Raw genomic sequence first — 26,197 nt, 5'->3', positions numbered from 1 at the left:
CAGCTATAATGCCATCTATAATGCCAGCTATAATGCCATCTATAATGCCATCTATAATGTCAGCTATAATGCCAGCTATAATGCCAGCTATAATGCCATCTATAATGCCAGCTTTAATGCCAGCTATAATGCCATCTATAATGCCAGCTATAATGCCAGCTATAATGCCATCTATAATGCCAGCTATAATGCCAGCTATAATGCCATGTATAATGCCATCTATAATGTCAGCTATAATGCCAGCTATAATGCCATCTATAATGCCAGCTTTAATGCCATCTATAATGCCATCTATAATGCCAGCTATAATGCCAGCTATAATGCCAGCTATAATGCCATCTATAATGTCAGCTATAATGCCAGCTATAATGCCAGCTATAATGCCATCTATAATGCCATCTATAATGCCAGCTATAATGCCAGCTATAATGCCACCTGGGATGGGCACAATGCTCCTCATGCCAGCAACAATGCCCCTATGACTAGCAGATCCCCCCAATGACAGATACAAGGTATCCTTTTGGTGGATTTAGTCCTAAAAGGTGTAAAACTATCAACACCAGGGGGACCAGATAAAACACCAGGGGGGCCAGATAAAACACCAGGAGGACCAGATAAAACAGCAGGGGGACCAGATAAAACAGCAGGGGGACCAGATAAAACACCAGGGGGACCAGATAAAACAGCAGGGGGACCAGATAAAACACCAGGGGGACCAGATAAAACACCAGGGGGACCAGATAAAACACCAGGGGGACCAGATAAAACAGCAGGGGGACCAGATAAAACACCAGGGGGACCAGATAAAACAGCAGGGGGACCAGATAAAACACCAGGGGGACCAGATAAAACACCAGGGGGACCAGATAAAACACCAGGGGGACCAGATAAAACACCAGGGGGACCAGATAAAACACCAGGGGGACCAGATAAAACACCAGGAGGACCAGATAAAACAGCAGGGGGACCAGATAAAACACCAGGGGGACCAGATAAAACACCAGGGGGACCAGATAAAACACCAGGGGGACCAGATAAAACACCAGGGGGACCAGATAAAACACCGGGGGGACCAGATAAAACACCAGGGGGACCAGATAAAACACCAGGGGGACCAGATAAAACAGCAGGGGGAACAGATAAAACACCAGGGAGACCAGATAAAACAGCAGGGGGACCAGATAAAACACCAGGGGGACCAGATAAAACACCAGGGGGACCAGATAAAACAGCAGGGGGACCAGATAAAACAGCAGGGGGACCAGATAAAACAGCAGGGGGACCAGATAAAACAGCAGGGGGACCAGATAAAACAGCAGGGGAAACAGATAAAACACCAGGGGGACCAGATAAAACAGCAGGGGGACCAGATAAAACACCGGGGGGGACCAGATAAAACACCGGGGGGACCAGATAAAACACCGGGGGGACCAGATAAAACACCAGGGGAACCAGATAAAACAGCAGGGGGACCAGATAAAACACCAGGGGGACCAGATAAAACAGCAGGGGGACCAGATAAAACATCGGGGGGACCAGATAAAACATCGGGGAGACCAGATAAAACACCAGGGGAACCAGATAAAACACCAGGGGGACCAGATAAAACACCAGGGGGACCAGATAAAACAGCAGGGAGACCAGATAAAACACCAGGGGGACCAGATAAAACATCGGGGGGACCAGATAAAACATCGGGGGGACCAGATAAAACACCGGGGGGACCAGATAAAACAGCAGGGGGACCAGATAAAACACCAGGGGGACCAGATAAAACACCAGATAAAACAGCAGGGGGACCAGATAAAACACCGGGGGGACCAGATAAAACAGCAGGGGGACCAGATAAAACACCGGGGGGACCAGATAAAACACCAGGGGGACCAGATAAAACACCAGGGGGACCAGATAAAACAGCAGGGGGACCAGATAAAACAGCAGGGGGACCAGATAAAACAGCAGGGGGACCAGATAAAACACCAGGGGGACCAGATAAAACAGCAGGGGAAACAGATAAAACACCAGGGGGACCAGATAAAACAGCAGGGGGACCAGATAAAACACCGGGGGGGACCAGATAAAACACCGGGGGGACCAGATAAAACACCGGGGGGACCAGATAAAACACCAGGGGAACCAGATAAAACAGCAGGGGGACCAGATAAAACACCAGGGGGACCAGATAAAACAGCAGGGAGACAAGATAAAACACCAGGGGGACCAGATAAAACACCAGGGGAACCAGATAAAACAGCAGGGGGACCAGATAAAACAGCAGGGGGACCAGATAAAACACCAGGGGGACCAGATAAAACACCAGGGGGACCAGATAAAACATCGGGGAGACCAGATAAAACATCGGGGGGACCAGATAAAACACCGGGGGGACCAGATAAAACAGCAGGGGGACCAGATAAAACACCAGGGGGAACAGATAAAACACCAGATAAAACAGCAGGGGGACCAGATAAAACACCGGGGGGACCAGATAAAACAGCAGGGGGACCAGATAAAACACCGGGGGGACCAGATAAAACAGCAGGGGGACCAGATAAAACACCGGGGGGACCAGATAAAACACCAGGGGGACCAGATAAAACACCAGGGGGACCAGATAAAACAGCAGGGGGACCAGATAAAACAGCAGGGGGACCAGATAAAACAGCAGGGGGACCAGATAAAACACCAGGGGGACCAGATAAAACACCAGGGGGACCAGATAAAACAGCAGAGATGGTGCCCCGGACTAAGAACAATATCGCTATTCTGCCAACTGAGACACCATATTGGCACTTTTGTATTTACACATTATAGGTGACAATTATTTATAATTGTGGTGGCCCAGTATGGGAGATGTTGCCCCGTTCCCTTGCTGTCCTGTCAGGCAGCCTCCTTCAGTGTCCCCAGGGCCTCCTTTCCCCCCTGTACATATGTTCTGCAGTGTATTGTATTATAAAATGTGTTGTATCTTTAAGAGTTATACCATGTGATATGTCATGTGATTGTTACCCAGGAGGTATTATCAGTGATCAGGTGACCCCCAGAGTGACCTATGGGCTCCCTGCTGGTCTCCCCATATAAGCCCTGGGTGGAGCTTCTCTCTCTTCTGCTGGGGTCCAGTGCAGTCCTGTCTAGTGTTTGTGCCCAGAGTGTTGGATACCTGGAGTCCAGTCTGCAGCCACAGTCAATTGCAAGTAAGCTACAGTCATAGCTTTGTCAGTCATCAGTCAAATCAGTCCCTGCCATCTCTAAAGTCAGCGTGGTCTGTACTAAATTGTCCAGTCCTACTAAGAGTCCCAGCAAGCCCTTAAGGTCTCTGAGTCACTGGTCACCTCCTTGGGCCCTGGCTGAACTGTATAGACTTTACCATCTTTCTGCCCTCAGTAAAGCTACCATTGTCCATAACTTGCGTCAGAGTCATTATTGTTCCCGTGTTTAGCCCAGGATCCAGCGGTATACCTTCGGGTGGTATCGAGGATAAATCACGCCCTGGCGTCACAAATACAAGAGGTTAATACCATCTGCCCCTAGGGTAGCAACATCACACCCCGCCACCACAACTTTTGGCATCCTATGAACAAGATACGGGTGTGCGCCTTATGCCACAAGTCCTCGCCTAGTCTGAACTGTGTCCAATATTGTCTGCAAAAACCGCATGCCTTTGCGATTTAAGTCTGCGCCAGAAAGTGAATGGGACTTTGCAAATGAAAAATGGTTTACTCGTGGCGCTTGTGAAATACAGGAGGAGGGGAAGAAAAGACTGTTATCCGCTACTGTAACTGTACAGAGGTTGTACCTGGGGACAGCTCCGCCCCATCAGTTCCCAGCAGTGACGTCTCTTCAAACAAGCGAGGAGGAACCAAAGAGCCACCCTATGTTCCACAGGGGAAGATTTTGCTGACCAGACCAAAACAGAAAGTTCCTTGGGCGCAGCCATATTGGAGGTTCTGGCTGCTGCGTCCGGCTCTGCCGCTATCCGTCAAGCACCCAATGCAGCGCAGACTCTGCAAACAGGTGTCAGTACCTGCTAGCATTAACCCATAAGTACCTGCAAGTCTGGTCGCAAGACAGATAACAACCGGGTGCCTGCAAAATAGAGGGGGAGCATCCATTACAGTACCCCCATCAGTCAAGTAAAAGCCGCTGCAGCACTTAAGCAATCATCTTAATGGAGAAAGCACCTTATTCTTCTTAAAACGAGAGCGCACTCAAAACTCAACAATATGTCAGAACCCAGCTCTCCAGATCAACCAGGCGACAGTGCCCCTTCATCTCCAGCAGCGGGATCATAACCTGCCCCAGCAGCCAGGATCTTGCCAGCTCTACCTGCAGTCAGCATCAACAGTCCTGGTGTTCCAGCGTATGCACGGTATTCATGGGGAACCCTGTCGTCCCTACCTACAATGGAGACCCCTTCACCCTGAGGGATTTGAAAGAGAGAATCCAGAGTCTGTTTGTCTTCTCTTTCTCTCCTAATCAACAGGTGCAATTGCTCACAGGACAACTACAGGGACCAGCACTAGAGGAAGTCGGCACCTGGCCAGCCTCCGAGAAGGCGACTGTAGAGCAGATCTTTGAAAGACTGCACCAGGTATTTGAGTCACATTCTCCATCAGAGGTACGTCTCCAGCTGTATGAAAGGCGACAGAAGCCAGGTGAGACCTTGAGAGCGTATGCCGTAGCCCTACAGAATGCCCTAGAGACTGTTCAAAAACTAGATGGTATAACTCCCAAGCAGGGTAACAAGGTGTTAATGGACAGATTTATTGATGGGGCTCGCAATAAGTGGGACAAAGCCCAGCTGAGAATGTTAGCGGTCCAAAACCCCAACTCGTCACTCCCCACTATCAAAAGATTGGCTAACAAAGTGATTGAGCCCAGGACTGAGTTTGAGGAAGCTTGTGGGCCCCTTACACCCGTTCAAGAGCCATTAGGGGTGGTAGCCAGACCTATACCCCCACCGTTACCAGCCCCCGCCCCAGTGTCCTCCACTTTGCCAGTCACCTCAGCCTCAGAGAGTGTCAGGCAGGACATTGAACAACTCACTAAGACTGTGAAGGAGCTTGCCACCCTGGCTGCTCCACCAGAATGTGAACCGCCCCTGCCTAGAAAACCTGCCCCTGCTCCCTGCAATTTCAACTCCTGCAACTCTCTGCCCAATAGACCCTTAGGGACTCAAAGACCCTTTTGCACTAACTGTAAAAAGTCAGGACATTGGAAAATGCAGTGCTGGGATTTAAACAGATTTCCCCTGATGTCGCGGACCGGCCCTCAGGAAAACAGTCATCAGGTCCAATCCCCGAACGACCTAAGTCAGGACTCTCACTTTATGTCGCCTCCTGCCCCTATGTAAAAGTTTTTGTAGAAGGTGTACCATTGGAGGCGTTGGTAAATACAGGGTCACAAGTGTCTACTACACCTAAGTGTTTTCTATCAGCATTGGGATGCTAGTTTATTGTGTGAGCCTGATGATGTTAACTTCAGAGTAGTTGTGGGTAATGGGTAACCAGTCCCCAGACATGGATACTGGGAGCCAACCATTCAGTTGGGAGAGCATGTACTTAGCGGGCAGGGAGTGATTGTAACTAATGTGACAGATAAGGGGTCTGCTGAGTTTATATTGGGGATAAACCTTATGAAGAATTGTTTCACTGCAGTGTTAGATGCCTTGCATGCCTCTCTTCCCCATATGTCCCCTTCAGGCCAGCAGGCTGAGCAGCACCACTTGAAAGTTCTACAGGCGGAGCAGAAGTTTGCCAACAAGCAAGGTGAAATCTGCAGAGTACAAGTTCAAGACATCAGGTCGGTGACCTTACAACCCAACACAGAGACCATCATCTGGTGTTGTGCACGTCCCAGAGTCAAGAATAGGGATTATAAAGCCCTGCTGGAACCTATGCAATTGGAAGATCATCCTCTTGTTCGAGCTGCGAGAAGCCATGTCATTGTTACTAACCGGAGAGTCCTGGTGCGATTAGTAAACCTGTCTGATTCTGCTACTGTCTTGCCCAAATACACTCCTGTAGCCCAGCTGTACCTGCTATAGACATTGTGACAGAACGTCTGGTTGCCCCGACAGTGTGCAGCTCAAGTGGCCGAAGGATCCAGTGTGAGCCCTCCTGAGCCCTGGTGGGCGCAACTCCAGGATGGAGATGACACTACCCCAAGGGACCAAGTCAATGGAATCACCAATTTTGCCAAGAGGTGCCATGAGGCTTTAAGCAAGCACCCCACAGACTTCGGGCAGACTTCAATCAGCCAGCACCATATCCTCACAGGTGACAGCCCACCTATCAAGGAAAGACACTGTTCGGTCGTGCCAGGTATGTCTCAGACTGTCAAGAAGATGCTGGCCGACATGAAAGAGGCAGACGTAATCCAGGAAAGTCAGAGCCCCTTGGCGGCGCCACTTGTCCTAGTCAAGAAAGAGGAAGGAACTATCCACTTCTGTGTCGACTACAGGAAATTGAACAATGTCACACATAAGGATGCTTATCCATTGCCAAGGATCGAGGAGTCACTCACAGCATTCGGGTTGGCTGTTTACTTTTCCACCTTGGACTTAACCAGTGGATAATGGCAAGTGCCCATGGCTGTGGAGGATCGGGGGAAGACCACCTTCATGACACCCATGGGACTGTTCGAGTTTAAAATTATGCCATTTGGACTATGTAATGCCCCTGCTACTATCCAGTGTCTGATGGAAAGGTGACTGGGCCATCAGAATTTTCAAAGTGTCCTATTGTACATTGAACAATGTGATTGTGTATTCCAAGTCCTACCAGGGACACCTTAGCCACCTGTCAGATGTCCTGATCAAGCATGGGCTGAAGTTTAAATCATCAAAGTGTCACTTGCTCAAACCTCAGGTCCACTACTTGGGTCATGTTGTCAGCGCAGAGGCAGTCCAGCCTAATCCTGAAAAGGTGGAAGTTGTCAAGAACTGGCCAACCCCGCGCACGGTGAAAGATGTCAGGAGCTTCCTGGGGTTTGCCAGCTACTACCGCCGTTTCCTATCCCACTTCACCCAGATTGCAGAACCCCTCACAGCTCTCTTACAGGGTACGGCAAAGGAGAACTACAATGGAAGACTACCTGTTGAATGGGCCGAAGAGCAAGAGACAGCGTTTCAAGCTCTCAAAAGTCTGATGCCACCCATCTTGGTGTATCCAGACTACAGTCAGCCATTCCGGCTGTATACTGATGCCAGTTTTGAAGGTCTGGGAGCTGTCTTGTCCCAAGTTCAGGAAGGGCAGGAGTGAGTAATTGCTTATGCCAGTTGTAACCTGCCAGAGAAGAATTATGCGAATTACAGCTCATTCAAGTTGGAACTTCTTGCCCTGGTATGGGCCGTGACCGAAAAGTTCAAAGACTATTTGGCCGCCACGCCATTTAATGTCTACATGGATAATAACCTGTTGGCCCGCCTGAACACTGCCAAATTTAGTGCCATCGAGCAGTGCTGGGCTTCAGGATTAGCCAATTACAGTTTCACCATCAAGTACAGAAGCAGCAAGTCGAATTTCAATGCCGACGTACTGTCTAGGATGACACTCGGAGAAGAACCCCCTGTTGAAGACGTGTGGGAAGACATGGAGGTGCCCCCATTCTACCAATGGTTAACGGTGAACCAGAATGTTGTGACCGCCCTCATGGACAGTGAACCCAGGTCAGAATAGGTTAAAGAAGACCTATACACCTGGAAGACCCTTCAGGATGAAAGTTGAGTCATGGCGGATCTGTTGGACTACCTTCTGACAAAAAAGGTACCAACCCGTCTTCACCGAAGTGTGACTATGAGCTGAAATGTCTGTGGCGACAGAGGAAGCACAAAGGACTGTTGTATCGAAATTCTTTAGATCCGGTCTCTGGTGATCGACTTCATCAGATTCTGGTTCGGGACACTTTGGAGTCCACAAGACCGAAGATACTGGTGAAGATTTTATTGGATCAAAATGTGGAGCGACATTGAGAAATGGTGCAGTGAATGTGCTGTCTATAACATCACCAAGAATGTGCGCAAGGACGCAAAAGCACAACTCCATTTTATCCAGAGAGAAAGGCCTAACCAGTTGGTCACGTTAGACCATGTCAAGTTGTCTCCTACCCGGTGCGGGTACACGGACATGCTCTCACCGTTGTCCCTGTCAAAGATCTCACAGCCAAGACAGCGGCCCAGATGTTCTACTCCAATAGGGTGCAAACCCTTGGGTGTCCAGAGTCTGTCCTAAGGGACAGTGGAACAGCATTCGAGGCCCAACTCTTCCAAGAGCTGTGTCAATTCCATGCTTGCAAGAAACTCCAGACTACTGCTTATCACCCCCAGGGGAAAAGGCTCTGTGAGCGCATCAATCAAGTCTTTATCCACATGTTGCGAGCAGCCTCCATGTCAAGACAAGAAGAGTGGCCCCGACTGCTGTCGAACTATTGAAGATCTATAAAAACAGTCTACTGTTCTACGGGGTACACTACTTTCTACTTGATGATGGGGTGACATGGACAGCTGGCTAAAGACCGAACATTTGGGCTACAAGCCCTGTTCAACAACTCTCCACAAGCCTCCCTAGAGTGTGTCTCTGACCACCAGAGAAGAATCCAAGAGGCCAAAGAAATTGTCGGCAAGAAGATGGGCAAGGCTCAGCAAAAACGACAGGACTATAATCATCATAACTCTGCAAAAGCACTTCAATTAGCAAAGTGGGGCTGCAGAAGTTTCCAAAAGTCCATAAGTTAGACTCTATCTGGGAGACAGAACAGTACACGGTGATGACCATACCCTATCCAGATTCCGATGTGTGTGAAGTACAAAAGCATGGGTATGAGCCACAAGTTGTTCACCAAAACCGGATCAAGTTGTGTCTAAAAGAAGATCTGCCAGTGCTCCCAGCACCATCTCCTCCTGCCACCAGACCTGTGTGAGAGTACGTCCCAGGTGAAGGGATCCATCCTTTTATAGATTTCCTTGTGTTTTCTCCGAGTCAGCCTACGATCTTCTGTGTCTCACGAACCCCCCGGCCAGTCCAACCGACACTAATCTCCACACCAGTCCCAGTCTTGTCACCGTTTGCTCAAGCTTATACCCCCGTCTCTAGAGTGCCGACCCGGTCACCAGTCTCTTCACCACTGCGGCCAGTGACTCAGAATCCAACTAGTCCTGGACTAATACCAGCTCCCGAGTTCACTGAGCAACTGCCAGCTGCCGTTCCAGAGGTGCCATGAGCTCCCGAAGACAAAGGCATTTCAGACTCTCCAGATGTGGTGTTGCGCAGGTCCCAAAGGTCACAAGGTCAAATTCCCACAAGGTACAAAGATTAGCTCACAATCCACAACCTTGTGTGTATTATGGTCTAAAATGTGTTCCTAGAGCAGTTACAAAGCTCGTTAATCCCACATGTTTACCAAACCAAAGAGCATGTATGGACATTTACAGTGCTACATGGACTCGCTTCTACCTTGTTCTATAACCAGACCTGTGAAGAACATTTTGCATAATGCCCCAGGAACTGTCACTAGGCCCCAGTGGCCACTTCACTCCTCCACCCTCCAGGACTGGGCGTCGAGGATGACTGTATTTAAGAGGGGGAGTTTGTGGTTGCCCAGTAAGGAGATGTTGCTCCATACCCTTGCTGCCCTGTCAGGCAGCCTCCTTCAGTGTCCCCAGGGCCCCTTGCACCTGTTTCCCCCCTGTACATATGTTCTGCAGCATATTGTATTATAAAATGTGTTGTATCTTTAAGAGTAATGTCATGTGATTGTTACCCAGGAGGTATCAGTGACCAGGTGATCCCAAGAGTGACCTATGGGCTCCCTGCTATTTTCCCCCATATAAGCCCTGGGTGGAGCCAGCTTCGCTCTCTTGGAGCTTAGAGATCTTGTTGCTGAGGTCCAGTGCAGTCAAATCGAGTCTAGGTGTGTGTCCAGAGTGTTGGAGGCCTCAAGTCCAGTCTGTAGCCACAGTCAATTGCAAGTAAGCTACAGTCATAGCTTTGTCAGTCATCAGTCAAGTCAGCATGACCTGCATTAAATTGTTCTGTCCTACTTCAAGTCCCAGCAAGCCCTTAAGGTCTCTGAGCCACTGATTACCTCCTTGGGCCCTGGCGGAACTGTATAGACTTTACCATTAGTGTTGCTCGCGAATATTCGCAATTCGAATTTTATTCGCGAATATCGCATATTCGCGAATTCGCGAATATTCGCGAATATAGCGCTATATATTCGTAATTACGAATATTCGTTTTTTTTATTTTATTTTTTTTTTTTCACAGTACACATCACAGTGATCCTCCCTCTCTGCTTCCAGCTTATGTGGTGTAAGAAGGTTCTAATACTACTGTGTGAGACCGGTGTGCGAATTTTGGCATATGCGAAAAGTTGCATATGCTAATTTTCGCATGTGCGAATTTTCACTTATGCTAATTTTTGCATATGCGAATTTCGCATATGTTAATTTTCGCACATGCGAATATTCGCATATGCGAAAATAAAACGAGAATGTTACGAATATGCGAATATTCGCGAATATGACGAATATTCGTCCATATATTCGCGAATATTCGCGAATTCGAATATGGCCTATGCCGCTCAACACTATTTACCATCTGTCTACCCTCTGTAAAGCTACCGTTGTCCATAACTTGGCATCAAAGTCATTATTGCCCCTGTGCCTATCCCAGGATCCAGCGGTGTACCTTCGGGTGGTATTGAGGATAAACCACGCCCTGGCGTCATGAATACAATGGGTTAATTCCCTCTGCCCCTAGGGTAACAACATCTGCTCTCATCACACCCCGTTACCACACAGTTTTTTACAATATTTTTGAAACTTGAGTCGTAGCGCCTTATAGTCTGATCTCCACATTTTTGGGACTTTATTATTTAATTATATTTATGTATTTATTTTGTATTTATTTATTTATTTTGTATTTATTTATGTATTCATTTATTTTTGTTTAATTTTTATTAATTTTTTCAGGAAAACTCCACAAAAATGAAGAGTCTGAAATTCTTCATAAAGGAGACGACTTGTCCGATCTCTGACACAGAGGATAAGGAAAACTGTGAATTTAAACCTGTTGGGGTCAGTATCACTATGTCTGTAGGAGATGATGACTTATCATAGAGACTTCATGGGGTTATCTGGGGAGGACACAGAGAAGGAGAATTATAGAGACAGAGATCAGATATACAGTAAGAATAGGAAAGATATAGGCCAGATAAAAGATGGATATAGAACAGATGTAGACCAGATATTGGATGGATATAGAGCAGATGTAGACCAGATATAGGATGGATATAGAACAGAAATAGACCAGATATAGGATGGATATAGAACAGATGTAGACCAGATATAGGACAGATGTAGACCAGATATAGGATGGATATAGAACAGATGTAGACCAGATATAAGATGGATATAGAACAGATGTAGACCGGATATAGGATGGATATAGAACAGATGTAGACCGGATATAGGATGGATATAGAACAGAAATAGACCAGATATAGGATAGATATAGAACAGATGTAGACCAGATATAGGATGGATACAGAACAGATGTAGACCAGATATAGGATGGATATAGAACAGATGTAGACCAGATATAGCATAGATATAGAACAGATGTAGACCAGATATAGGATGGATATAGAACAGATGTAGACCAGATATAGCATAGATATAGAACAGATGTAGACCAGATATAGGATGGATATAGAACAGATGTAGACCAGATGTAGGATAGATATAGAACAGATGTAGACCAGATAAAGGATGGATACAGAACAGATGTAGACCAGATAAAGGATGGATATAGAACAGATGTAGACCAGATATAGGATGGATATAGAACAGATGTAGACCAGATATAGGATAGATATAGAACAGATGTAGACCAGATATAGGATGGATATAGAACAGATGTAGACCAGATGTAGGATAGATATAGAACAGATGTAGACCAGATATAGGATAGATATAGAACAGATGTAGACCAGATGTAGGATAGATACAGAACAGATGTAGACCAGATATAGGATAGATACAGAACAGATGTAGACCAGATATAGGATAGATATAGAACAGATGTAGACCAGATATAGGATAGATATAGAACAGATGTAGGACAGATATAGAACAGGTATAGGATGGATACAGAACAGATGTAGACCGGATATAGGATAGATATAGAACAGATGTAGACCAGATATAGGATAGATACAGAACAGATGTAGACCAGATATAGGATAGATACAGAACAGATGTAGGATAGATATAGAACAGATATAGGATAGATATAGAACAGATGTAGACCTGATATAGGATGGATATAGGATAGATATAGAACAGATGTAGACCAGATATAGGATGGATATAGAACAGATGTAGACCAGATATAGGATAGATATAGAACAGATGTAGACCGGATATAGGATGGATATAGGATACATATAGAACAGATGTAGACCAGATATAGGATGGATATAGAACAGATGTAGACCAGATATAGGATGGATATAGAACAGATGTAGACCGGATATAGGATGGATATAGGATACATATAGAACAGATGTAGACCAGATATAGGATGGATATAGAACAGATGTAGACCAGATATAGGATGGATATAGAACAGATGTAGACCGGATATAGGATAGATACAGAACAGATGTAGGATAGATATAGAACAGATATAGGATGGATATAGAACAGATGTAGACCAGATATAGGATAGATAAAAAAACAGATGTAGACCAGATATAGGATGGATACAGAACAGATGTAGACCAGATATAGGATGGATATAGAACAGATGAAGACCAGATATAGGATGGATATAGAACAGATGTAGACCAGATATAGGATGGATATAGAACAGATGTAGACCGGATATAGGATAGATACAGAACAGATGTAGGATAGATATAGAACAGATATAGGATGGATACAGAACAGATGTAGACCAGATATAGGATAGATACAGAACAGATGTAGGATAGATATAGAACAGATATAGGATAGATATAGAACAGATGTAGACCAGATATAGGATGGATATAGGATAGATACAGAACAGATGTAGGATAGATATAGAACAGATATAGGATAGATATAGAACAGATGTAGACCAGATATAGGATGGATATAGGATAGATATAGAACAGATGTAGACCAGATATAGGATGGATATAGAACAGATGTAGACCAGATATAGGATAGATATAGAACAGATGTAGACCAGATATAGGATGGATATAGGATAGATATAGAACAGATGTAGACCAGATATAGGATGGATATAGAACAGATGTAGACCAGATATAGGATGGATATAGAACAGATATAGACCAGATATAGGATGGATATAGAACAGATGTAGACCAGATATAGGATGGATATAGAACAGATGTAGACCAGATATAGGATAGATATAGAACAGATATAGACCAGATATAGGATGGATATAGAACAGATAAAGACCAGATATAGGATGGATATAGAACAGATATAGACCAGATATAGGATGGATATAGAACAGATGTAGACCAGATATAGGATGGATATAGAACAGATGTAGACCAGATATAGGATAGATATAGAACAGATGTAGACCAGATATAGGATGGATACAGAACAGATGTAGACCAGATATAGGACAGATGTAGACCAGATATAGGATAGATATAGAACAGATGTAGACCAGATATAGGATAGATATAGAACAGATGTAGACCAGATATAGGATAGATACAGAACAGATGTAGGATAGATATAGAACAGATGTAGACCAGATATAGGATAGATATAGAACAGATGTAGACCAGATATAGGATAGATATAGAACAGATGTAGACCAGATATAGGATAGATATAGAACAGATGTAGACCAGATATAGGATAGATACAGAACAGATGTAGGATAGATATAGAACAGATGTAGACTTGGCATAGACAGGAATAAAGACCAGATAGAACAGATGTAGACTTGATGAAGACGATATAGAATAGATCCAGAGCTGCTTTATGATGTCTCACCATGTGCTGTATGATGTATCACCGTGTGCTGTATGATGTATCACCGTGTGCTGTATGATGTATCACCGTGTGCTGTATGATGTATCACCATGTGCTGTATGATGTATCACCATGTGCTGTATGATGGATCACCATGTGCTGTATAATGTCTCACCCTGTGCTGTATGATGTATCACCATGTGCTGTATGATGTATCACCATGTGCTGTATGATGGATCATCATGTGATGTATAATGTATCACCATGTGCTGTGTGATTTATCACCGTGTGCTGTATGATGTCTCACCATGTGCTGTATGATGTCTCACCATGTGCTGTATGATGTATCACCATGTGCTGTATGATGGATCACCATGTGATGTATAATGTATCACCATGGGATGTATAATGTCTCACCATGTGCTGTATGATGTATCACCATGTGCTGTATGATGTATCACCGTGTGCTGTATGATGTATCACCGTGTGCTGTATGATGTATCACCGTCTGCTGTATGATGTATCACCATGTGCTGTATGATGTATTACCATGTGATGTATAATGTCTCACCATGTGCTGTGTGATGTATCACCATGTGCTGTGTGATGTATCACCATGTACTGTATGATGTCTCACCATGTGCTGTATGATGTCTCACCATGTGATGTATAATGTCTCACCATGTGCTGTATGAGTCTCACCATGTGCTGCATGATGTCTCACCATGTGCTGTGTGATGTATCACCATGTGCTGTATGATGTATCACCATGTGCTGTATGATGTATCACCAGGTGCTGTATGATGTCTCACCATGTGCTGTATGATGTATCACTGTGTGCTGTATGATGTATCACCGTGTGCTGTATGATGTATCACCGTGTGCTGTGTGATGTCTCACTGTGTGCTGTATGATGTATCACCATGTGCTGTGTGATGTATCACCATGTGCTGTATGATGTATCACCATGTGCTGTATGATGTATCACCATGTGCTGTATGATGTATCACCATGTGCTGTATGATGTTTCACCAGGTGCTGTATGATGTCTCACCAGGTGCTGTATGATGTCTCACCTTGTGCTGTATGATGTCTCACCATGTGCTGTATGATGTCTCACCATGTGCTGTATGATGTATCACCGTGTGCTGTATGATGTCTCACCGTGTGCTGTATGATGTATCACCATGTGCTGTGTGATGTCTCACCGTGTGCTGTATGATGTATCACCATGTGCTGTGTGATGTCTTACCGTGTGCTGTATGATGTATCACCATGTGCTGTATGATGTCTCACCATGTGCTGTATGATGTATCACTGTGTGTTGTATGATGTATCACCGTGTGCTGTATGATGTATTACCGTGTGCTGTGTGATGTCTCAGTGTGTGCTGTGTGATGTATCACCGTCTGCTGTATGATGTATCACCATGTGCTGTATGATGTATTACCATGTGCTGTATGATGTCTCACCATCTGCTGTATGATGTCTCACCATGTGATGTATAATGTCTCACCATGTGCTGTGTGATGTATCACCATGTGCTGTATGATGTATTACCATGTGCTGTATGATGTCTCACCATCTGCTGTATGATGTCTCACCATGTGATGTATAATGTCTCACCATGTGCTGTGTGATGTATCACTATGTGCTGTGTGATGTCTCACCATGTGCTGTATGATGTCTCACCATGTGATGTATAATGTCTCACCATGTGATGTATGATGTATCACCATGTGCTGTGTGATGTATCACCATGTGCTGTATGATGTATCACCATGTGCTGTATGATGTATCACCAGGTGCTGTATGATGTCTCACCAGGTGCTGTATGATGTCTCACCAGGTGCTGTATGATGTCTCACCAGGTGCTGTATGATGTCTCACCAGGTGCTGTATGATGTCTCACCAGGTGCTGTATGATGTCTCACCATGTGCTGTATGATGTCTCACCATGTGCTGTATGATGTATCACCAGGTGCTGTATGATGTCTCACCAGGTGCTGTATGATGTCTCACCATGTGCTGTATGATGTATCACCGTGTGCTGTATGATGTATCACCGTGTGCTGTGTGATGTCTCACCGTGTGCTGTATGATGTATCACCATGTGCTGTATGATGTATCACCATGTGCTGTATGATGTATCACCATGTGCTGTATGATGTATCACCATGTGCTGTATGATGTCTCACCAGGTGCTGTATGATGTTTCACCAGGTGCTGTATGATGTCTCACCAGGTGCTGTATGATGTATCACCATGTGCTTTATGATGTCTCACCATGTGCTGTATGATGTCTCACCATGTGCTGTATGATGTATCACCATGTGCTGTATGATGTCTCACCATGTGCTGTATGATGTATCACCATGTGCTGTATGATGTCTCACCGTGTGCTGTATGATGTCTCACCTTGTGCTGTATGATGTCTCACCATGTGCTGTGTGATGTCTCACCATGTGCTGTGTGATGTCTCACCGTGTGCTGTGTGATGTATCACCATGTGCTGTGTGATGTCTCACCGTGTGCTGAATGATGTATCACCGTGTGCTGTATGATGTCTCACCATGTGCTGTGTGATGTCTCACCATGTGCTGTATGATGTATCACCGTGTGCTGTTTGATGTATCACCATGTGCTGTATGATGTATCACCATGTGCTCTATGATGTATCACCATATGCTGTATGATGTCTCACCATGTGCTGTGTGATGTCTCACCATGTGCTGTATGATGTCTCACCATGTGATGTATAATGTATTACCGTGTGCTGTATGATGTATCACCATGTGCTGTATGATGTCTCACCATGTGCTGTATGATGTATCACCATGTGCTGTATGATGTATCACCATGTGCTGTATGATGTATCACCATGTGCTGTATGATGTATCACCATGTGCTGTATGATGTATCACCATGTGCTGTATGATGTATCACCATGTGCTGTATGATGTATCACCATGTGCTGTATGATGTATCACCATGTGCTGTATCTAACACTGTCACTATGTCATTATGTACAGGTGGTGATGGCGTGTGTGGCCGATATTATTACTGATCACCATGAGAAAAAAATCACAGGACAATGTGTGAAAGAAATCAACACACCGAAAGGAGCGGTAAGAAGTATGGGGGATCGGCACTGGGAAAGTACAACATACAAAAACACAGCTCCTTACATATGGTATTGGGCAGGTGATGGGCGGAGCCTGGTGTCCTCGAGACATGATGCTGATCCTTCTCTGTAATCTTCCAGCATCTTCCACGCTTCCATGGCTTGTTGTTTGCTCTGATATACATTGTCAGTTGTGACACCTTATATAGACAGGGCTGTGTCTGAGCTCTACAGACAGTTCTTTCCACCTCATGGCTTGTTGTTTGCTCTGATATACAATGTCAGCTGTGAGATCTTATATAGACAGGGCTGTGTCTGAGCTCTACAGACAGTTCTTTCCTCCTCATGGCTTGTTGTTTGCTCTGATATACATTGTCAGCTGTGACACCTTATATAGACAGGGCTGTGTCTGAGCTCTACAGGCAGTTCTTTCTCCCTCATGGCTTGGTGTTTGCTCTGATATACATTGTCAGCTGTGAGACCTTATATAGACAGGGCTGTATATGAGCTCTACAGGCAGTTCTTTCCACCTCATGGCTTGGTGTTTGCTCTGATATACAATGTCAGCTGTGAGACATTATATAGACAGGGCTGTGTCTGAGCTCTACAGACAGTTCTTTCCACCTCATGGCTTGTTGTTTGCTCTGATATACATTGTCAGCTGTGAGACCTTATATAGACAGTGCGGTGTCTGAGCTCTACAGACAGTTCTTTCCTCCTCATGGCTTGTTGTTTGCTCTGATATACATCGTCAGCTGTGAGACCTTATATAGACAGGGCTGTGTCTGAGCTTTACAGACAGTTCTTTCCTCCTCATGGCTTTGTGTTTGTTCTGATATACAATGTCAGCTGTGAGATCTTATATAGACAGGGCTGTGTCTGAGCTCTACAGACAGTTCTTTCCGCCTGTGAGACCTTATATAGACAGGGCTGTGTCTTGTCCAATCAGATTAGCTTACCCCAGGTGACTCCAATCAAGGTGGAGAAACATCTCAGAGATGATGAGGAGAAATGGAAGAAGCCAGAGGTAAAATGTCACGTGTCATAGTAAGGGGTCTGAATACTTATGTCACATGTTATAGTAAAGGGTCTGAATACTTATGTCACATGTTATAGTAAGGGGTCTGAATACTTATGTCACATGTTATAGTAAGGGGTCTGAATACTTATGTCACATGTTATAGTAAGGGGTCTGAATACTTATGTCACATGTTATAGTAAGGGGTCTGAATACTTATGTCACATGTTATAGTAAAGGGTCTGAATACTTATGTCACATGTTATAGTAAGGGGTCTGAATACTTATGTCACATGTTATAGTAAGGGGTCTGAATACTTATGTCACATGTTATAGTAAGGGGTCTGAATACTTATGTCACATGTTATAGTAAGGGGTCTGAATACTTATGTCACATGTTATAGTAAGGGGTCTGAATACTTATGTCACATGTTATAGTAAGGGGTCTGAATACTTATGTCACATGTTATAGTAAGGGGTATGAATACTTATGTCACATGTTATGTTAAGGGGTCTGAATACTTATGTCACATGTTATAGTAAGGGGTATGAATACTTATGTCACATGTTATAGTAAGGGGTCTGAATACTTATGTCACATGTTATAGTAAGGGGTATGAATACTTATGTCACATGTTATAGTAAGGGGTCTGAATACTTATGTCACATGTTATAGTAAGGGGTCTGAATACTTATGTCACATGTTATAGTAAGGGGTCTGAATACTTATGTCACATGTTATAGTAAGGGGTCTGAATACTTATGTCACATGTTATAGTAAGGGGTATGAATACTTATGTCACATGTTATAGTAAGGGGTATGAATACTTATGTCACATGTTATAGTAAGGGGTAGGAATACTTATGTCACATGTTATAGTAAGGGGTATGAATACTTATGTCACATGTTATAGTAAGGGGTATGAATACTTATGTCACATGTTATAGTAAGGGGTCTGAATACTTATGTCACATGTTATAGTAAGGGGTCTGAATACTTATGTCACATGTTATAGTAAGGGGTCTGAATACTTATGTCACATGTTATAGTAAGGGGTATGAATACTTATGTCACATGTTATAGTAAGGGGTATGAATACTTATGTCACATGTTATAGTAAGGGGTCTGAATACTTATGTCACATGTTATAGTAAGGGGTCTGAATACTTATGTCACATGTTATAGTAAGGGGTCTGAATACTTATGTCACATGTTATAGTAAAGGGTATGAATACTTATGTCACATGTTATAGTAAGGGGTATGAATACTTATGTCACATGTTATAGTAAGGGGTCTGAATACTTATGTCACATGTTATAGTAAGGGGTCTGAATACTTATGTCACATGTTATAGTAAGGGGTATGAATACTTATGTCACATGTTATAGTAAAGGGTATGAATACTTATGTCACATGTTATAGTAAAGGGTATGAATACTTATGTCACATGTTATAGTAAAGGGTATGAATACTTATGTCACATGTTATAGTAAAGGGTCTGAATACTTATGTCACATGTTATAGTAAAGGGTCTGAATACTTATGTCACATGTTATAGTAAAGGGTATGAATACTTATGTCACATGTTATAGTAAGGGGTCTGAATACTTATGTCACATGTTATAGTAAGGGGTATGAATACTTATGTCACATGTTATAGTAAAGGGTATGAATACTTATGTCACATGTTATAGTAAAGGGTATGAATACTTATGTCACATGTTATAGTAAGGGGTATGAATACTTATGTCACATGTTATAGTAAGGGGTCTGAATACTTATGTCCATGGGACATTTTAGTTTAATAAATAAGTAAAGATCTGACGGTCCCCGGTCAGGGCAGAATACAGACAGGAGGTGTTGATACCCCGGTCAGGGCAGAATACTGACAGGAGGTGATGATACCCCGGTCAGGGCAGAATACTGACAGGAGGTGTTGATACCCCGGTCAGGGCAGAATACAGACAGGAGGTGTTGATACCCCGGTCAGGGCAGAATACTGACAGGAGGTGTTGATACCCCGGTCAGGGCAGAATACTGACAGGAGGTGTTGATACCCCGGTCAGGGCAGAATACTGACAGGAGGTGTTGATACCCCGGTCAGGGCAGAATACTGACAGGAGGTGTTGATACCCCGGTCAGGACAGATTACTGACAGGAGGTGTTGATACCCCGGTCAGGGCAGATTACTGACAGGAGGTGTTGATACCCCGGTCAGGGCAGAATACTGACAGGAGGTGTTGATACACCGGTCAGGGCAGAATACGGACAGGAGGTGTTGATACCCCGGTCAGGGCAGAATACTGACGGGAGGTGTTGATACCCCGGTCAGGGCAGATTACTGACAGGAGGTGTTGATACCCCGGTCAGGGCAGAATACGGACAGGAGGTGTTGATACCCCGGTCAGGGCAGAATACTGACGGGAGGTGTTGATACCCCGGTCAGGGCAGAATACGGACAGGAGGTGTTGATACCCCGGTCAGGGCAGATTACTGACAGGAGGTGTTGATACCCCGGTCAGGGCAGATTACTGACAGGAGGTGTTGATACCCCGGTCAGGGCAGGATTGTTGCCTCCAGAGCTGATCTTATCTGTTGCAGTTTTAGTTCACTGAATCTTGTTTTGTTACATTGTTTCCTGACCCACAGATGACACAATGTATACACGAGAGCTGGAAGAGAGATCAACATAGCAGAGGTGAATGAGCGGGCGCCGGTCCAGGAGCGGGCACACCTGAGAGTGCGGGAATACGGATGTAATATAGGGGGATGTAATATGGGGGGATGGTATATGGGGGATGTAATATGGGGGATGTCATATAGGGGGATGTAATATGGGGGATGTTATATGGAGGGATGTAATTGGGGGGATGGTATATGGGGGAGGTAATATAGGGGGATGTAATATGGGGGATGTTATATGGGGGGATGTTATATGGGGGGATGTAATATGGGGAGATGGTATATGGGGGATGTAATATAGGGGGATGTAATATAGGGGGATGTAATATGGGGGGATGGTATATGGGGGATGTAATATGGAGGATGTAATATGGGGGACGTAATATAGGGATGTAATATTGGGGGATGGTATATGGGGATGTAATATAGGGGGATGTAATATGGGGGATGTAATATGGGGGGATGTAATATGGGGGGATGTAATATGGGGGGATGTAATAGGGGGGATGTAACATGGGGGGATGTAATATTGGTGTGTAATATGAGGGATGTAATATGGGGGATGTAATATAGGGGGTTGTAGTATGGGGGATGTAATATGGGAGGATATTACATGGGGGACGTAATATGGGGGATGTAATATAGGGGGATGTAATATAGGGGGATGTAATATGGGGGGATGTAACATTGGGGAATGGTATATGGGGGATATAATATAGGGGATGTAATATGGGGGGATGTAATATGAGGGATGTAATATGAGGGATGTAATTTGAGGGATGTAATATGGGGGATGTAATATGGGGGATGTAATATGGGTGAAGTAATATAGGGGGATGTAATATAGGGGATGTAATATGGAGGATGTAATATGGGGGATGTAATATGGAGATGTAATATGGGGTTGTAATATGGGAGACTGGTATATGGGGATGTAATATAGGGGGATGTAATATAGGGAGATGTAATATGGGGGGATGGTATATGGGGGATGTAATATAGGGGGATGTAATATAGGGGGATGTAATATGGGGGGATGTAATATGGGAGGATGTAATAAGGGGGGATGTAATATGGGGGATGTAATATGGGGGATGTAATATGGGGGGATGTAATATGGAGGATGTAATATGGGGGGATGTAATATGGGGGATGTAATATTGGGGATGTAATATGAGAGATGTAATATGAGGGATGTAACATGGGGGATGTAATATGGGAGGATATTATATGGGGGGACGTAATATGGGGGATGTGATATCGGGGGATGTAATATGGGGGGATGTAATATGGGGGAATGGTATATGGGGGATATAATATAGGGGGATGTAATATGGGGGGATGTAATATGGGGATGTAATATGGAGGATGTAATATGGGGGATGTAATATGGGGGGACGTCATATGGAGATGTAATATAGGGGGATGTAATATGGGGGGATGGTATATGGGGATGTAATATGGGGGGATGTAATATGGGGGGATGTAATATGGGGGGATGTAATATGGGGGGATGGTATATGGGGGATGTAATATAGGGGGATGTAATAGGGAGGATGTAATAGGGGGGGTTTAATATGGGGGATGTAATATTGGGGATGTAATATGGGGGATGTAATATGGGGGATATATTATGGGAGATGTAATATAGGGAGATGTAATATAAGGGGATGTAGTATGGGGGATGTAATATGGGGGATGTAATATGAGGGATGTAAAATGGGGGGATGTAATATGGGAGGATATTATATGGGGGGGACGTAATATGGGGGATGTAATATGGGGGGATGTAATATGGGGGGATGTAATATGGGGGGATGTAATATGGGGGGATGTAATAGGGGGGATGTAATATGGAAGATGTAATATGGGTGTGTAATATGGGGGATGTAATATGGGAAATGTAATATAGGGGGTTGTAATATGGGGGATGTAATATGATGGATGTAATATGGGAGGATATTATATGGGGGGACGTAATATGGGGGATGTAATATAGGGGAATGTAATATGGGGGTATGTAATATGGGGGAATGGTATATGGGGGATATAATATAGGGGGATGTAATATGGGGGGATGTAATATGGGGGATGTAATATGGGGGATGTAATATAGGGGGATGTAATATAGGGGGGTGTAATATAGGGGGATGTAGTATGGGGGATGTAGTATGGGGGGATGTAATATGGGGGATGTAATATTGGGGATGTAATATGGGGGGATGTAATATGGGGGGATGTAATATGGGTGAAGTAATATAGGGGGATGTAATATAAGGGGATGTAGTATGGGGGATGTAATATGGGGGATGTAATATGGGGGATGTAATATAGGGGGTTGTAATATGAGTGATATAATATGGAGCAACATAATATGGGGGGATGTTATATGAGTGGTGTAATATGGGGGATGTAATATGGGGGGATGAAATATTGGGGAGATGTAATATGGGGGGGTGCAATATGGGGGATGTAATATGGGGGGTGTTATATGGGGGGATGTTATATGGGGGGATGTAATATGGGGGGATGTAATATGGAGGGATGTTTTATGGGGGGATGTAATATGGGGGGGAATTAAATATGGGGGATGTAATATGGGGGGATGAAATATGGGGGGATGTAATATGGGGGGGATGAAATATGGGGGGATGTTATAGACTGACGGGAGGTGTTGATACCCCGGTCAGGGCAGAATACTGACAGGAGTTGTTGATACCCCGGTCAGGGCAGATTACTGACAGGAGGTGTTGATACCCCGGTCAGGGCAGAATACTGACAGGAGGTGTTGATACCCCGGTCAGGGCAGATTACTGACAGGAGGTGTTGATACCCCGGTCAGGGCAGATTACTGACAGGAGGTGTTGATACCCCGGTCAGGGCAGGATTGTTGCCTCCAGAGCTGATCTTATCTGTTGCAGTTTTAGTTCACTGAATCTTGTTTTGTTACATTGTTTCCTGACCCACAGATGACACAATGTATACACGAGAGCTGGAAGAGAGATCAACATAGCAGAGGTGAATGAGCGGGCGCCGGTCCAGGAGCGGGCACACCTGAGAGTGCGGGAATACGGATGTAATAAAGGGGGATGTAATATGGGGGGATGGTATATGGGGGATGTAATATAGGGGGATGTAATATGGGGGGATGTAATATGGGGGGATGTAATATGGGGAGGATGTAATATGGGGGGATGTAATATGGGGGGATGTAATATGGGGGATGTAATATGAGGGATGTAACATGGGGGGATGTATTATGGGGAATGTAATATGGGAGGATATTATATGGGGGGGACGTAATATGGGGGATTTAATATAGGGGGATGTAATATGGGGGGATGTAATATGGGGAAATGGTATATGGGGGATATAATATAGGGGGATGTAATATGGGGGGGTGTAATATGGGGGGGTGTAATATGGGGGATGTAATATGGGGGGATGTAATATGGGGGATGTAATATGGGGGGATGTAATATGGGGGATGTAATATGGGGGGTTGTAATATGGATGAAGTAATATAGGGGGATGTAATATAAGGGTATGTAGTATGGGGGATGTAATATGGGGGATGTAATATGGGGGGATGTAATATGGGGGATGTAATATGGGAGGATATTATATGGGGGGACGTAATATGGGGGATGTAATATAGGGGGGATGGTATATGGGGGAATGGTATATGGGGGATGTAATATGGGGGGGGATGTAATATCGGGGGATGTAATATGGGGGGATGTAATATGGGTGAAGTAATATAGGGGGATGTAATATAGGGGATGTAATATGGAGGATGTAATATGGGGGATGTTATATGGGGGGGACGTAATATGGGGATGTAATATAGGGGGATGGTATATGGGGGATGTAATATAGGGGGATGTAATATGGGGGGATGTAATATGGGGGATGTAATATGGGGATGTAATATGGGGATGTAATATGGGGGATGTAATATGGGGATGTAATATGGGGGGATGTAATATGAAGGATGTAATATGGGGGGATGTAAAATGGGGGATGTAATATTGGGGATGTAATATGAGAGATGTAATATGAGGGATGTAACATGGGGGATGTAATATGGGAGGATATTATATGGGGGGACGTAATATGGGGGATGTGATATAGGGGGATGTAATATGGGGGGATGTAATATGGGGGAATGGTATATGGGGGATATAATATAGGGGGATGTAATATGGGGATGTAATATGGAGGATGTAATATGGGGGATGTAATATGGGGGGACGTAATATGGAGATGTAATATAGGGGGATGTAATATGGGGGGATGGTATATGGGGATGTAATATAGGGGGATGTAATATGGGGGGATGGTATATGGGGGGATGGTACATGGGGGATGTAATATAGGGGGATGTAATATGGGGGGATGTAATATTGGGGGGATGTAATAGGGGGGATGTAATAGGGGGGTGTAATATGGGGGATGTAATATTGGGGATGTAATATGGGGGATATATTATGGGAGATGTAATATAGGGAGATGTAATATAAGGGGATGTAGTATGGGGGATGTAATATGGGGGATGTAATATGAGGGATGTAAAATGGGGGGATGTAATATGGGAGGATATTATATGGGGGGGACGTAATATGGGGGATGTAATATGGGGGGATGTAATATGGGGGGATGTAATATGGGGGGATGTAATATGGGGGGATGTAATAGGGGGGATGTAATATGGAAGATGTAATATGGGTGTGTAATATGGGGGATGCAATATGGGGAATGTAATATAGGGGGTTGTAATATGGGGGATGTAATATGATGGATGTAATATGGGAGGATATTATATGGGGGGACGTAATATGGGGGATGTAATATGGGGGTATGTAATATGGGGGAATGGTATATGGGGGATATAATATAGGGGGATGTAATATGGGGGGATGTAATATAGGGGATGTAATACGGGGGATGCAATATAGGGGGATGTAATATAGGGGGGGTGTAATATAGGGGGATGTAATATGGGGGATGTAATATGGGGGGTTGTAATATGGATGAAGTAATATAGGGGGATGTAATATAAGGGGATGTAGTATGGGGGATATAGTATGGGGGATGTAATATGGGGATGTAATATGGGGGGATGTAATATGGGGGATGTAATATGGGAGGATATTATATGGGGGGACGTAATATGGGGGATGTAATATAGGGGGGATGGTATATGGGGGAATGGTATATGGGGGATGTAATATGGGGGGGATGTAATATCGGGGGATGTAATATGGGGGGATGTAATATGGATGAAGTAATATAGGGGGATGTAATATAGGGGATGTAATATGGAGGATGTAATATGGGGGATGTTATATGGGGGGGAC

General features: G+C 44.4%; 1 protein-coding gene across 1 annotated transcript in view; it reads left to right on the top strand.

Annotated features, from left to right (window-relative positions):
• The window catches only part of LOC130331776 (cathelin-related peptide SC5-like), a 45,865-nt gene that overhangs the window by 2,721 nt on the left and 16,947 nt on the right, over positions 1–26,197 (top strand). The window contains exons 2-3 of the mRNA XM_056553718.1: positions 10,973–11,077; positions 17,044–17,139. Of these exons, the coding sequence (XP_056409693.1) occupies positions 10,973–11,077; positions 17,044–17,139 (201 nt within the window). The remainder of the gene's footprint in view (positions 1–10,972; positions 11,078–17,043; positions 17,140–26,197) is intronic.

This window comes from Hyla sarda, unplaced genomic scaffold, assembly GCF_029499605.1.
Source record: "Hyla sarda isolate aHylSar1 unplaced genomic scaffold, aHylSar1.hap1 scaffold_357, whole genome shotgun sequence".
Classification (NCBI taxonomy): Eukaryota; Metazoa; Chordata; class Amphibia; order Anura; family Hylidae; genus Hyla; species Hyla sarda.
This window is presented reverse-complemented; position numbering and strand designations above follow the sequence as displayed.